At 29.6% G+C, this 14,995-nt stretch overlaps 2 protein-coding genes across 2 annotated transcripts; one reads left to right on the forward strand and one right to left on the reverse strand.

The window, feature by feature from the left end:
• The first annotated feature begins 1,018 nt into the window (after positions 1-1,018).
• LOC108732517 (zinc finger MYND domain-containing protein 11) lies at positions 1,019-14,912 on the forward strand. The gene is made up of 18 exons (XM_025974345.1): positions 1,019-1,319; positions 3,495-3,717; positions 3,791-3,875; positions 3,941-4,594; positions 4,710-4,923; positions 5,053-5,249; positions 5,377-5,493; positions 6,056-6,353; positions 6,771-6,933; positions 7,175-7,292; positions 7,346-7,435; positions 11,299-11,391; positions 11,917-12,034; positions 12,682-12,993; positions 13,411-13,573; positions 13,815-13,932; positions 14,001-14,168; positions 14,694-14,912. The coding sequence occupies exons 2-18, from the start codon at positions 3,530-3,532 to the stop codon at positions 14,814-14,816; spliced, it is 3,219 nt and encodes a 1,072-aa protein (XP_025830130.1). The 5' UTR covers positions 1,019-1,319; positions 3,495-3,529; the 3' UTR covers positions 14,817-14,912.
• Positions 8,578-11,288, reverse strand: LOC112904406 (protein LZIC-like). The gene is made up of 5 exons (XM_025974335.1): positions 10,008-11,288; positions 9,777-9,912; positions 9,542-9,697; positions 9,260-9,391; positions 8,578-9,078 (listed from the first exon to the last, which is right to left on the reverse strand). Exons 1-5 carry the CDS (start codon positions 10,106-10,108, stop codon positions 9,013-9,015), a joined length of 591 nt encoding a protein of 196 aa, XP_025830120.1. The 5' UTR covers positions 10,109-11,288; the 3' UTR covers positions 8,578-9,012.
• Positions 14,913-14,995: the final 83 nt, after the last annotated feature.

The raw sequence follows: 14,995 nt of genomic DNA on the forward strand, positions 1-14,995 counted from the left end.
TATTGTTGCTTCTTCTAAATTATCCTGTATATCAATATTTATCACATGAACTATTGAATTATCTGATGGTGTTTTATTTTCCATATATTCTAATACTTGATCATAAACACGTTCCTCACATGTTATTAAAATATCGAATTTTTCTGTGCATTCTTGAAATTTTTCTGGTTTTGTTTTAATTCTTCTATTTCTATCTAATGTATGTAGCAAACCATTTTGAGTATATCTTTTAAACATTAAGGAAAAAATAGTACACTGTATACAACATATATAAATTGATTTGAAGAGGATACAAAGTTTTGTCTTTGCTGATTAAATCGTTGTATATTTCATCATATGAAACACCAAAATCATATATATTTGGTTTATCAGCAGCTGATCCTGGCAATTTCACTTTATCACCTGTTCCATAAGACTTAACATAGAAACCTTTTTTTGCAAGGAAAGCGTGAGCTTCCATGCTGCGATTCATATTACTTGAACATATAATTGCAATTCGTAAATTATTCATATCTATATCGTTATTGGCCATTTATTTTATTAGGTAGATATTCTAAAGAAAAAACGTTCACAATAAAATGCAAAGTATGAATCAATTTGAATACCGATTGAAATTTGAATCTTTATTGTTTAGAATGTATTAAAATAATTCTCTTGTCTTAATGAATCTACATTATTGTAATATTATTACTACAATTAATTAAATAGCAATTAAATAATCAAATCAAATAATGAATAACCTAAAATAAGTGATAAATGTCAAAAATTTCTTACAAAAAAATTGTTTTTATGTCAAAAGCTGTTGTCACAAATTACAGTATTGCCAAGCACAAATAAATTATCATATTATAAATTGTCGTTAAGTGACTTTGGTATACCTTAAAATTAATTGTAATATCATATAATATATTTCAGCCTAATTACTCGACAATTATTAATTGTACAAATGTGATTTTACTATACATCGTGCATATACTTTATTCCGCATTTTACACTTGACAACATTGAACATTTATTACTGTCAGAGAAACACGAAATAATTGTTGATGGTATTTTAAACCAACTAAAAAATCTGTTAAAAAAGTGAAAAATATAACATATGTTTGCAAAAATTTATAATTATATTACAAAGGTGTTATAAAAATTTAAGTAATATATGTTACATATTTTTGAAACGAATTTCATACAACTGCGAAACTAACATAAAATGTTGCAAATGGCGTTTGCATTGATTTTAAATGCATTTATTAATAATTATTTGTTTACTACAATGCGAATGGAAAAAATTGGTTTCTCATTCTTCGAGAAGTAATATAAAAGTGAGTACATTTATTTATGATAACGAACGCATTAAAAAATTTATAATTTTCATACATATGCATATTTCACTTCAATATTTCTTATATTTTACTATAAGATTCAGTTTCTGCGAAAAAGTAACTTAAAAATATGTACGATGTGATATTACATTTTTATTTAAAGTACTTTTTGTGCTTGTAAAATATACAGTATGGATTTTATAATTTGGTTGAAATTTCCTGTGCTTATAAAAAGTTCTGACATTTGTTTGTGATTATGCTGTTTGATAAACATTTTAATAAGCACATCAGTCATGTAAGGAAACCACGATAAGATAAAACAAAGTAGTAAAATTTTACTGATTTTCTTGTTTTTAGTGAAACTTTGATATCCTTGTATGATAACAGCAAAGTAGAGAGGCATACTTGTTATCAGTGTGAATATTTTTAATTTTATGTCATTCATATCACATACATAGTTATTCAGAAGGTTTTTGTTATCTTGTTCTGCTTTTGGAAATTCTATATGTGCATCAGAAAGATTTTTTACTTCTAGCACAATATCATAAATAGACTTCAAAATATCATTTACTTCAGTGAATTTTTCTAACTGTTGGTATGGTAAAGAAGTGTTGTTAACACTTGTGTTTTCATTGGAAGTAGAATTCGAGTAATTTCCTATGTGCGGGGTCATTACAAAATTATAGAATACAATAATTAACAAAATAGGTACAATCCAGCTCAAACCAAAAATACCAATTGCTACTAAAAAATCATTCCTTTTGAGAAAAATTGGGACTAGCTGTTTTCCTTGGCTGTTGATATATTTTTCGTTAATTTGTTCTGGTTGTCTAGAAATTTCCGTTTGTAATGATTCATTAGTTGTACTATTATTTCGTTTAAATTTTGGAGCCAGAAAATTTTCTGTTAAAGAATCATTTCTCTTTTCCTCTGAAAGGAAATTATTTTCAATCTTTTTAGGTGTTGTTTCATCTGAATCACATTCTATTGAGACAGAATTAACATTTTCTGTTGAATTATTATCTTTTGGATCACATTGTGTAGTCACTTTTACTTTATTCTGTTTTATGTCTTTTTTTGAAATACTTTTATTTGAACATAATTTATGCTCGTACTTTGCAGAAACGATTCCAAATACACTGTTTGCAAAAGAAAGTATCACTATTACATGTGGATAAAACAAATCTTCAAAAGAGCATTCAGTAAAAGTTGATTCGTTTTCATTGATGGAATCTGTTCTTATGAATTCTTTTGAATTCCTCCAAAAAAGTGGTATATCAAAATATTCTATTTTAGTAGACTTATTTAAATTCAGCATTTCACTCAATAAATTATAATTGTTATCAGAATACAAGTTATTTTCTGTATCTTCTTTTATTTTCTTTCCAAGTGTTGAGATTTTGTTTTCAGTTTGATTTTTTTGGAAAATCGAACTTATAATATTTATATAGTTTGGAGTAATATTTTCAATTATGTCTTCATTTGTATACTGCTCACTGGTGAAATTGTAAAAATTGTTTTCTGCAATAACTTCAAAAAATGGCAAAGGTGTTATATTAATGTGAAGTGCATGGTTTAAGTTTTCTAACAAAACCGGAGTATTTACTTTACCCATTACTGTGCTTGCATAAATGTAAACTGATCCAATAACAGTTGTAGCTAGTGTGTGAGACATTGAAAAAAATAGATATTTTCTGTCTACTTTTAATCGCACAAGCAAATAAAATTGTGTTAGCAGTCCAACTGTAATTAATATAACTCCAGTTACATAAAATGATTCAAACATTTTGTTTAAACAAAAACACCTTGAACTTAAAAAGTTAATTATATTCTAATTAAAAGTTGTTGCACTGTTTAACGCCACTAAGAGTGGTAGTTAAAAGATTTCATACAAAAAGTTTGAACTTATTTTCTGTTTGTATTGTAGCTTATCAATAACTGTGAAAATGCATAAGGGTAGGATAAAGTTATCGTTATATATTAAAAGGTTGTTGACCTATAACTAAGACTATAGTTACAATTAAATAAATTTATACTTTTTTTGTAACCCACATTTTTTAAAAAATTGTTCCTTTTTTGGAAATTAATGTTCTGCATTCATATATTATTGTTTTTTTTTTGTTTCAACTTAAATATAATGATGCGTAATGTTTAATAATTATTTACTTTTTCTAGGTTTTTTTAGTTGCAATTAAATATACTTTTAAAAAATGCCTGTTAGAAGAGCAGCTGATCCCATTTGCGTTCAACATGCATGGGATGCCGTTAGGTTTGCAAATTCGTCCCATTTGACGAGTAATTTATCTGTAATGGTAAAATATTTACAAAAAGTAGAAAATTGTACTGTAAATCAAGCAGAACTGCACATTAAGCAATGCCTTCAAGATGGACTTCTCATGTAAGAAAAGTACATTTTATTGAGTTAAAGAATCTTAAGTGGAACAGAATGGACTGTTCTTTTATTTTTTTAGATCACTACATAAGTTAGGTACCAAAGGCTCGAAAATCGGAGTTCCTGTAGAAGTATATAAAATTCCTCTTGAAGATTTTGAAAAAGTAGCTTTATATTATTTTTATCACATTTTTATTCGGTATAAATATTAATTTATGTATGTTTGTAGTCACGTTGCGACGATAAGGACTGGTACTGTATTGAATGTCACTTAGCGGGAGATGTCACTCCTTGTGGACGATGCCACCGAGTTTTCCATTCGGAATGCACTACCGTTTCCAAGAAAAAATTTAATGATTTTCAGAATATTTCGAAAACGTGCAACAATTACAATATAAAAGCGACTCTGGAAAATCGACTAAGTTCGCTTAATAGCTCCACTTCCAGCGTCATATCAGACGTAAGCTTGAACGATTTTGTCGAAGAAACAAACAAAATGCCGGATAAAGAAAATATACAAGATAACGAGAAGAATACCGATAGCGCTTGTAGTTTGGTTGGAATTTTCGAATCTTTCGATAAAATGGAAGACGATACTTTAGAAAACATGGAAAATTTAGTAGACAGTGCAATAGAGGACAAGGACAAAAAGAAAGATTCATCTCCTGTAGAAGTTGTAGAAAGTATTGAAAATAAAAATGAGACTGGAGTTACAAGTGATAATGTAGAAAACACAAATGGAACCGATTCAAAAGGGAAAAATGGTTATGATGAAAGCCTATGCAGAATTTGTAATTTATTTGATTCTCAAGAAGATGTATCCTTAGAAAAGAAAGAACTCAATTATCTGTTGATGTTTGTACTCAAAAGAATCAGATCCTGGGTAAGACTCAAAAATACATTAAAATTTATCTTGAAATTATTTTTATATCAAGTTATAGTTGCACAGTGCATATTATCAGATTTAAATTTTAGTATCATTTATTTTCTTCCATTAGATTCCAGCCTGTTTGACAGATAAAATGGCTCCGAATGAAAAACCTAATTGGTTAACAGAAGAGGAGGTCAAATGGAGGGTGTCACGATTATTTTATGAAAATATAGACATGTCCACAATAGAAGAAAAATTGGAATCTGAAAGTTATAGCAGGGTGTGCGAATTTATGGCTGATGTTGTAACTGTTCAACATAATGTGGCAATTTTTCACGGAAGTAAGTTAAAGCGAAAACATGCTAATTCTATGTTAAGCAATTTGAAATATATTGATATAAATGAAAATTAATTTTAATGTGGAACAATACTGCTTTTTTTCTATTTAATCCGACAGTTGTTTGTTTCAGTTGAATCGCAAGAATATGGCGCTGCTGAACTTATGTACGAGGACTGTAATTACGACCTGTCGGAATTACGAAATTGTGTCGACTGCTACCGACACAGTAACGAAAAGGGCAATAGTAAATGGTTTTCATTACCTTGCCGAGTACCGCACAAACTAGTTTGGGCTAAGCAGAAAGGATATCCTTATTGGCCTGCAAAAGTAAGTGAATTTTTTACCTTGCTTAGATGTAAAAAACAAAATGGGAATGTTAATTGTTTCAAAATGACTCCTAATTATCGAGTAAATAATCATTTTTATGTTTTTTGTAAATACTTTTGTTTTATAGGTAATCAAAGAGGCAAATGGCAAATATGACGTCCGTTTCTTTGGAGGAAATCATGAACGAGCTTTGTTACAAAGGGTTTTCATTAAACCGATCTCAACACCCATGAAAAATCTTCAGGTAATTAATTAACGTAACCTAATAATGTACAAAAAAAAAAGGAAGAAGTACTTTGTTTGAATTAATCGAATTTGTAAAAATGTAATTTGCTGTTTTAGTCGTATTAATACATAGATTAACAGAGAGTGTTACAGTAGTCGCTAATAATGTGTAACATCTAGATTCATTAATGAGCAAAATAATTTCACAACGTAAGCTGCATGACCACCTTCTCAAGTTCCGCTTATGCGTTTTCGCCGCATTCATAATATTACTACGAGTCTTTCATGCGTACATACCAAACAGTACGATGTTGCACATAAAAAATGAATTACAGTTAAAATTAAGGCAAGGGGGTCTGAACAAAATTAAAAACTGTGCATTTTGTATTATATTACTTGTAAGTCGAAAAAGACTGTTAGTTTAATTTTGAATGGTACAAAAAAGGTCACACATAACGATAACTAATTGAAAGACGACCTATAGATAATTACATTTATACTATAATAAATACATCTTCACTACGTGTTTATTATAAATCAAATCAACAACAAATTTATTTGCATGAATTTTTAAATTTCAGATAAAGAAGAATGCTGCATTTAATAGAGCTATGGATGAACTAATGTTTCATCAGAGGTTGATCGAAAATCCTAGCGAAGTGAATCTGTTAAATCAAAAAATTAAGACTGAACGAAGACCGAAAGAGAAAAAGGTGCCACTACACGTTCCTAGGCCGAGATCGCAAATGTCTAAGAAAGTGGAAAGCATGTCTCCGTCTGAAGATGATGTTTTCACGTTCGACGAAATGTGTGACGATTTTGAAAATAGTTTTGCCAAACGGATAGCTAAAAGGAAACTTTCTCGTAGTCCATCAACAGGTATTATTATAAAATTATTTATTTAACATAATTTGTGGATTAGGCTATTAAAGTAGACTTGGTGGTGTGGACATCGTATAATGGAAGCTTGGTGTGCAGGTCACTGTATAGAAACTAGACTCTAAATATCACTTGGCTCTAAAAATCGATGTTTCTCCTTTATTTGTGTGCAATTCCTGTAAATCTTCTATACATTTGTTACTTCCCCAGTTCTATTAGCGAGGGAGATGTTTTATTCGTATTTACCTATCCACTTTCTGCTTATAAAGCCTAAGCAATTTTTGTATTTAAAAATAAAAGTGTTTCATTCTTAAGCAAAGGCAAGCACAAATCAACTAGAATTAAATCTAAATATATATATGCTCCTCTTAAATACAAAAAAGCATACGATTGTATTAGCATTTTTTTACCACATAGGTTCAGTGAAAGCTGTGAAGAAAAAGGTACTAGTTTCTGGTCCTCCTGTAATAAGAAACCTACCAATAAAAACAGCCAAACGCTCTACCAGTGATGTTATTAACTTAACATCAGACGGAGACGAAGATGTATCCTTCAAGGATGATGACCAGTTTAGCCCAGGGTGATTTAAAAAATTCTATTTTCATGTTTATTTTGTGAAGAATACAAAAACAACATCATAATAAAAGTATGATAAATCTATGAATAAAAAATTGTATTCTTAAGTATGTGAATTTTCAAATTGCTTGTTTTAGTTTTATTTCAGTTTTGCTTTTACCGTAATTTAATAAACATTTCTTCGTTTTCTACGTTAACATCAATTGTATTAAAAGCATATATAAGGAAATTGGAAATTATTTTAGATATGGCGAAGTAAGTAGCTCGACAGAACATATCAAACTTTCCGAAGACGGTGTTAAAGAAGTCGGTGATGGTATCATGCAGCAGTTAGACAGACAATACAGCGAAGCGGTAGAAAGAGTAAGTAGAATGAATTTTTAACGCTATACGTTGTCATTTTATCGCTACTTTAGCTTTTTTTTTCACAGACCAAACAAAAATTAGAAAAGTGCAAGGATAAAAAGCAACTCATCAAAGTAGCTCTTGACAGTATGCAAGCAGAAATCGACAGAATAAATAACGATCATGACGACTATTTGAAGAAAATTTTTGAAGCTCATAATCAGGAAATTTCACAAACGAAGAAGAAGCAGTGGGTAAGTAGTTTTATTTCATTTATTTTCAGTACAAGGAATATATATATTTTAAAGGGATGGGGCTATCAGTAAAGTTAGGCGAGACCCATTCATGCTTTAAAATGCCGTTGTTGTAACTAATAAGTGCAATCAGTTGTAGAAAGAAATTTAATATTCATTTTTTTTTCTGAAAAACTTCATGACTAATTTTTATGGGTAACATATAATTTCAAATTCTGCGTAGGGACACAAAAAAATTAAATCTATAGAATCATTAGTAAAAAAAATGTATGTATTTATTAATACTTATAATTTGGTCTTTTTTACATTATTAGAACTGGATTTCACTAAAATTTTCTTTTACTTCTTTCGTTGGTATATTTTAATTAAAGACGATTTAGATCTATACTGGAATGCAACTACTAATTACGTGTAGAACACGTCAACATACAGAAACAATGTGAGACTCGATTTATTTAGCAATGGCCTATAAAATCGAATTTATTATTTGTCTTCATGAGTGTTTTAACAAAGTTTTCTTTTCAGTGTTACAATTGCGAGCAGGATGCAATTTATCACTGCTGTTGGAATACTGCATACTGCTCGCCAACATGCCAGCAACAGCATTGGCAAGCTGAACACAAGAAAGTGTGCCGAAGGAAGCGTTAAAGTATAAAAACTGAACTAAGGGAAATTATGCCAGAAAAGAAAAAATGTAATCATTACGACCATTTAGTCATTTTTCTCTATTTTAAACGATAAAGTGATTTTTAAAGCACTATTTGTAATTTACGTTTTTCACATAAAAGTAGTTTTACCATAAATGATCATGAAATAAAGGAAATATTTCTTGTAATTTAGGTAGACAAAAAACGAACACATTTTCAATTCTTTAAGTAGCCATTGACCAAATAATTTTATTATTTGATCGAAGTAAAAAAAATTCTTTTTATTTGAATAATTTGACTGTTCTTTTTTTAGCAAATCCTATTTGCAATTCTATATTTACGAATTATCATAGATTATTATTTTGTGTTCACTGTGTCATATTATGTGGAATAAAACTATCCTATTAATTTAGAGTTTAATTTTAGATACTTTTTACGAATTAATAAAAGACAATGCAAAGACACTAAATAAAAGACTAATGAAAGAATAGTTAAATTTATACAGCAGTTTGGCATAGACCTGTTTTCTATTCGTTCAAATGTCCATTAAATTGACTGGATTGAGGAAGACATAAGAAAATGCGTTATTGCAGTTGCGATTTTACTTGTTTATTCTTCTGCACCATTATAGGTGGTTTTCTAAGGTAATGTGTGTATTACATTTTCAATTATTTTGTGTGAATTGTTCTATTTCTTACTATAGGGATGAATGGAGGATTTTACAGGTTTGTTAACCCCAAGTTTACATGAAGATGCTGTAAACCAACATGGTTGGTATGTAAAAAATAAAACTTAATACTAATTGTAAAAGCAAATGCAATAACTTTTTTTATTAAATTAAATGTGAATTTGAGATGTTGGATGGTTTGCGAGTGATGGATCAATTAGTGCAGCTATGCCTACCTAGGGATTTAAGGGACGTTTAGTTAAAAATAGGTGTTGTGGGGTGCAAGCTATAACAGCCCATATCAAAAAGTATAGAAATAAAAAAATAGCGAATTTAAAGTCTCTTTTTGATGTAATTCCTGTTTTAGTTAATAATTCTTCATCATTTTTTTTTAATAATTAATGAACAATTACTCACATCATCTTCCATTTCTATTCTTTCCAATTCAACGTTTTTAAATGTATTTGAGATGTTATGTTTTTCTAAAAATTGCAAGTCTGCAGAAGACAACTGTTCTCCTAGCTGTCTCAATGCAATTAGGATTTCAGCCTGAAAACAAAATAAGCTGTATACAATGTGTACTATGCTATTTATCACTGAAGAGGTGGGAAAGAGATAACACAAAGAAATGGTTACCACCCTAGTGAAAAAAGAAAAAATTGAAACACACTCACAGAGACAAAAAAGCATTCTAATTACCTTTTGTCTTTCAAATCCATCAATGCTTAGCTTATTCAGTTTAAAATCATGTTCAATAATTGATAATCTTTGTTTTAATAACTGAGGTTCTTTTTTTCCAAAAAGTTTTATAACTTCTGGAGTATGAAATGCTTGAGAGATAGCAGCCTGTGTGGCCTATGAAATGTAAGTTTATTTTTAAACAACATAGTATTTAATATTCAAATTAATATATTTAATACTCAAATGCTTTTACCAATTGAATAGCTCCCAATTCACTAATTAAAGATATATCTCCATTAACAAGTTTTTTTAAACTGTCGTTCAATTCTCTCAATTGTTCAAGAGTTTCTTCCTTAGTTTCATTATATTCTTCTGGTTCTAAATCATCTCTAAAAGGAATAATGGAAAAGGAATTAAATAAATTTATCAACTAAATTCTATTGAGACAAAATTACTATTATTACTCTATCAAATGTCTTTTTACCGGCATTTATCTAAATCTGCCAATTGTTCCACTAATCTGTCTAGCTGATTACTTAAATTTTGTTTAAGTTTTTCAGTTTCTTGTTTTCCGAAGGAAGTCATTTTGGCTTAGGTTAAATAATGTTATGCTAAGACTTTAGAATACAACGTGTAACTAGATACGTTAATATTTTACTAATCATCACATTTCACTCTATATTTTATGGATATGACAGAAATGAAAAGAAAAAAGAATTTAAGAATGTTTGTTCTAAAAGTACGTATTTACTTCCAAAATTTTGACAGGTTTTTAGTAAATAAAACTGTCACTAGATGCTCTAAAGTAAAAAACGTGGAAGTCGCGTGTTACTCTCTATTAAACTAATAAATTTAAGTTCTGTTAAAGACAGTGACGTTTAATATTTTTGATATTGAAACAATCTGAAAACAAAAGTGCGCGTATTTACATAGTTTATTCCCCACGGGGGACTTGTGGACTCCTTCAAAAACATGTTTCTGAATTAAATATCCGCCATCTTGAAATATACCTTAACCTTAAGTAAGTTCAAGTGGTATTGTAGTGTTAAGAATTCCAAAATCCGTAATCATCTCTGTTAAAAAGACGTTTGAATAAGTGAATACTCACACGAGACATGAAGTATTTCAACGAAAGTGTCCTATCAGAAACATTCTGAACTTATGTGGAATTTAATAGTGAGTCCTCTGCAGCTTCTGTAAGGGTCTACGTGCCCCAGGGCTGACATGAGCGGGAATCAGAAGCAGACGTCTGGCGTTGTTTCCCAACCACAGACGCGTTATCCGCAAGGACCGTATCCTTTATAATTTTTTTAATTTTTTTTCTCAGAAACTTTATTCCTGTAAATTGTCATTATTCTTGTTATTAGTTTTCGTGTTTTTTTTGTTTTTCACAAACGCCCTTATCTAAATTTACTTATTGCGATTAACAGTGTAGACGTTCTAGTGGCGGAGCTGTTACGATCGGTAATTAAATAGATTTCAGTGGTATGTGACTTGTTTGTATAGTAATAGCAGTGTTGTACTAGTCAGTACTAGTGTGCTGGATAACTTTCAACATCCAGTTCACATTCACCTGCTTATGCAGAAAGTCAGTGGCGTTAGTCCATATGGTGCTGGTTTATGGTAATTGTTAAAAGTTTGTTTAAATGACACTAAAATTACCGAATTACCTATTAATTATTTTTTAATGCAACATATTGGGAATTAACACACAGTATTTTATCTAATGTTAGTGTATTTGACAAGTTATAAATTAATTAATGAAGTTTGANGAAATCGACAGAATAAATAACGATCATGACGACTATTTGAAGAAAATTTTTGAAGCTCATAATCAGGAAATTTCACAAACGAAGAAGAAGCAGTGGGTAAGTAGTTTTATTTCATTTATTTTCAGTACAAGGAATATATATATTTTAAAGGGATGGGGCTATCAGTAAAGTTAGGCGAGACCCATTCATGCTTTAAAATGCCGTTGTTGTAACTAATAAGTGCAATCAGTTGTAGAAAGAAATTTAATATTCATTTTTTTTTCTGAAAAACTTCATGACTAATTTTTATGGGTAACATATAATTTCAAATTCTGCGTAGGGACACAAAAAAATTAAATCTATAGAATCATTAGTAAAAAAAATGTATGTATTTATTAATACTTATAATTTGGTCTTTTTTACATTATTAGAACTGGATTTCACTAAAATTTTCTTTTACTTCTTTCGTTGGTATATTTTAATTAAAGACGATTTAGATCTATACTGGAATGCAACTACTAATTACGTGTAGAACACGTCAACATACAGAAACAATGTGAGACTCGATTTATTTAGCAATGGCCTATAAAATCGAATTTATTATTTGTCTTCATGAGTGTTTTAACAAAGTTTTCTTTTCAGTGTTACAATTGCGAGCAGGATGCAATTTATCACTGCTGTTGGAATACTGCATACTGCTCGCCAACATGCCAGCAACAGCATTGGCAAGCTGAACACAAGAAAGTGTGCCGAAGGAAGCGTTAAAGTATAAAAACTGAACTAAGGGAAATTATGCCAGAAAAGAAAAAATGTAATCATTACGACCATTTAGTCATTTTTCTCTATTTTAAACGATAAAGTGATTTTTAAAGCACTATTTGTAATTTACGTTTTTCACATAAAAGTAGTTTTACCATAAATGATCATGAAATAAAGGAAATATTTCTTGTAATTTAGGTAGACAAAAAACGAACACATTTTCAATTCTTTAAGTAGCCATTGACCAAATAATTTTATTATTTGATCGAAGTAAAAAAAATTCTTTTTATTTGAATAATTTGACTGTTCTTTTTTTAGCAAATCCTATTTGCAATTCTATATTTACGAATTATCATAGATTATTATTTTGTGTTCACTGTGTCATATTATGTGGAATAAAACTATCCTATTAATTTAGAGTTTAATTTTAGATACTTTTTACGAATTAATAAAAGACAATGCAAAGACACTAAATAAAAGACTAATGAAAGAATAGTTAAATTTATACAGCAGTTTGGCAAAAAAGGTCACACATAACGATAACTAATTGAAAGACGACCTATAGATAATTACATTTATACTATAATAAATACATCTTCACTACGTGTTTATTATAAATCAAATCAACAACAAATTTATTTGCATGAATTTTTAAATTTCAGATAAAGAAGAATGCTGCATTTAATAGAGCTATGGATGAACTAATGTTTCATCAGAGGTTGATCGAAAATCCTAGCGAAGTGAATCTGTTAAATCAAAAAATTAAGACTGAACGAAGACCGAAAGAGAAAAAGGTGCCACTACACGTTCCTAGGCCGAGATCGCAAATGTCTAAGAAAGTGGAAAGCATGTCTCCGTCTGAAGATGATGTTTTCACGTTCGACGAAATGTGTGACGATTTTGAAAATAGTTTTGCCAAACGGATAGCTAAAAGGAAACTTTCTCGTAGTCCATCAACAGGTATTATTATAAAATTATTTATTTAACATAATTTGTGGATTAGGCTATTAAAGTAGACTTGGTGGTGTGGACATCGTATAATGGAAGCTTGGTGTGCAGGTCACTGTATAGAAACTAGACTCTAAATATCACTTGGCTCTAAAAATCGATGTTTCTCCTTTATTTGTGTGCAATTCCTGTAAATCTTCTATACATTTGTTACTTCCCCAGTTCTATTAGCGAGGGAGATGTTTTATTCGTATTTACCTATCCACTTTCTGCTTATAAAGCCTAAGCAATTTTTGTATTTAAAAATAAAAGTGTTTCATTCTTAAGCAAAGGCAAGCACAAATCAACTAGAATTAAATCTAAATATATATATGCTCCTCTTAAATACAAAAAAGCATACGATTGTATTAGCATTTTTTTACCACATAGGTTCAGTGAAAGCTGTGAAGAAAAAGGTACTAGTTTCTGGTCCTCCTGTAATAAGAAACCTACCAATAAAAACAGCCAAACGCTCTACCAGTGATGTTATTAACTTAACATCAGACGGAGACGAAGATGTATCCTTCAAGGATGATGACCAGTTTAGCCCAGGGTGATTTAAAAAATTCTATTTTCATGTTTATTTTGTGAAGAATACAAAAACAACATCATAATAAAAGTATGATAAATCTATGAATAAAAAATTGTATTCTTAAGTATGTGAATTTTCAAATTGCTTGTTTTAGTTTTATTTCAGTTTTGCTTTTACCGTAATTTAATAAACATTTCTTCGTTTTCTACGTTAACATCAATTGTATTAAAAGCATATATAAGGAAATTGGAAATTATTTTAGATATGGCGAAGTAAGTAGCTCGACAGAACATATCAAACTTTCCGAAGACGGTGTTAAAGAAGTCGGTGATGGTATCATGCAGCAGTTAGACAGACAATACAGCGAAGCGGTAGAAAGAGTAAGTAGAATGAATTTTTAACGCTATACGTTGTCATTTTATCGCTACTTTAGCTTTTTTTTTCACAGACCAAACAAAAATTAGAAAAGTGCAAGGATAAAAAGCAACTCATCAAAGTAGCTCTTGACAGTATGCAAGCAGAAATCGACAGAATAAATAACGATCATGACGACTATTTGAAGAAAATTTTTGAAGCTCATAATCAGGAAATTTCACAAACGAAGAAGAAGCAGTGGGTAAGTAGTTTTATTTCATTTATTTTCAGTACAAGGAATATATATATTTTAAAGGGATGGGGCTATCAGTAAAGTTAGGCGAGACCCATTCATGCTTTAAAATGCCGTTGTTGTAACTAATAAGTGCAATCAGTTGTAGAAAGAAATTTAATATTCATTTTTTTTTCTGAAAAACTTCATGACTAATTTTTATGGGTAACATATAATTTCAAATTCTGCGTAGGGACACAAAAAAATTAAATCTATAGAATCATTAGTAAAAAAAATGTATGTATTTATTAATACTTATAATTTGGTCTTTTTTACATTATTAGAACTGGATTTCACTAAAATTTTCTTTTACTTCTTTCGTTGGTATATTTTAATTAAAGACGATTTAGATCTATACTGGAATGCAACTACTAATTACGTGTAGAACACGTCAACATACAGAAACAATGTGAGACTCGATTTATTTAGCAATGGCCTATAAAATCGAATTTATTATTTGTCTTCATGAGTGTTTTAACAAAGTTTTCTTTTCAGTGTTACAATTGCGAGCAGGATGCAATTTATCACTGCTGTTGGAATACTGCATACTGCTCGCCAACATGCCAGCAACAGCATTGGCAAGCTGAACACAAGAAAGTGTGCCGAAGGAAGCGTTAAAGTATAAAAACTGAACTAAGGGAAATTATGCCAGAAAAGAAAAAATGTAATCATTACGACCATTTAGTCATTTTTCTCTATTTTAAACGATAAAGTGATTTTTAAAGCACTATTTGTAATTTACGTTTTTCACATAAAAGTAGTTTTACCATAAATGATCATGAAATAAAGGAAATATT

The sequence above is a fragment of the Agrilus planipennis genome, unplaced genomic scaffold (genome assembly GCF_000699045.2).
Source record: "Agrilus planipennis isolate EAB-ADULT unplaced genomic scaffold, Apla_2.0 scaffold48, whole genome shotgun sequence".
NCBI classification, from domain to species: Eukaryota; Metazoa; Arthropoda; class Insecta; order Coleoptera; family Buprestidae; genus Agrilus; species Agrilus planipennis.

Excerpts from the sequence above, each read along its gene's own strand:
- LOC108732517 (XM_025974345.1), top strand. The coding sequence starts at position 3,530 with ATGCCTGTTAGAAGAGCAGCTGATCCCATTTGCGTTCAACATGCATGG. Across the intron at positions 3,876-3,940 it reads CTCTTGAAGATTTTGAAAAA|TCACGTTGCGACGATAAGGA; the intron begins GTAGCTTTATAT and ends GTATGTTTGTAG. Across the intron at positions 11,392-11,916 it reads AAACGAAGAAGAAGCAGTGG|TGTTACAATTGCGAGCAGGA; the intron begins GTAAGTAGTTTT and ends TTTTCTTTTCAG.
- LOC112904406 (XM_025974335.1), bottom strand. The coding sequence starts at position 10,108 with ATGACTTCCTTCGGAAAACAAGAAACTGAAAAACTTAAACAAAATTTA. Across the intron at positions 9,698-9,776 it reads AATTGGGAGCTATTCAATTG|GCCACACAGGCTGCTATCTC; the intron begins GTAAAAGCATTT and ends TACATTTCATAG. Across the intron at positions 9,392-9,541 it reads ATGGATTTGAAAGACAAAAG|GCTGAAATCCTAATTGCATT; the intron begins GTAATTAGAATG and ends TTTTGTTTTCAG.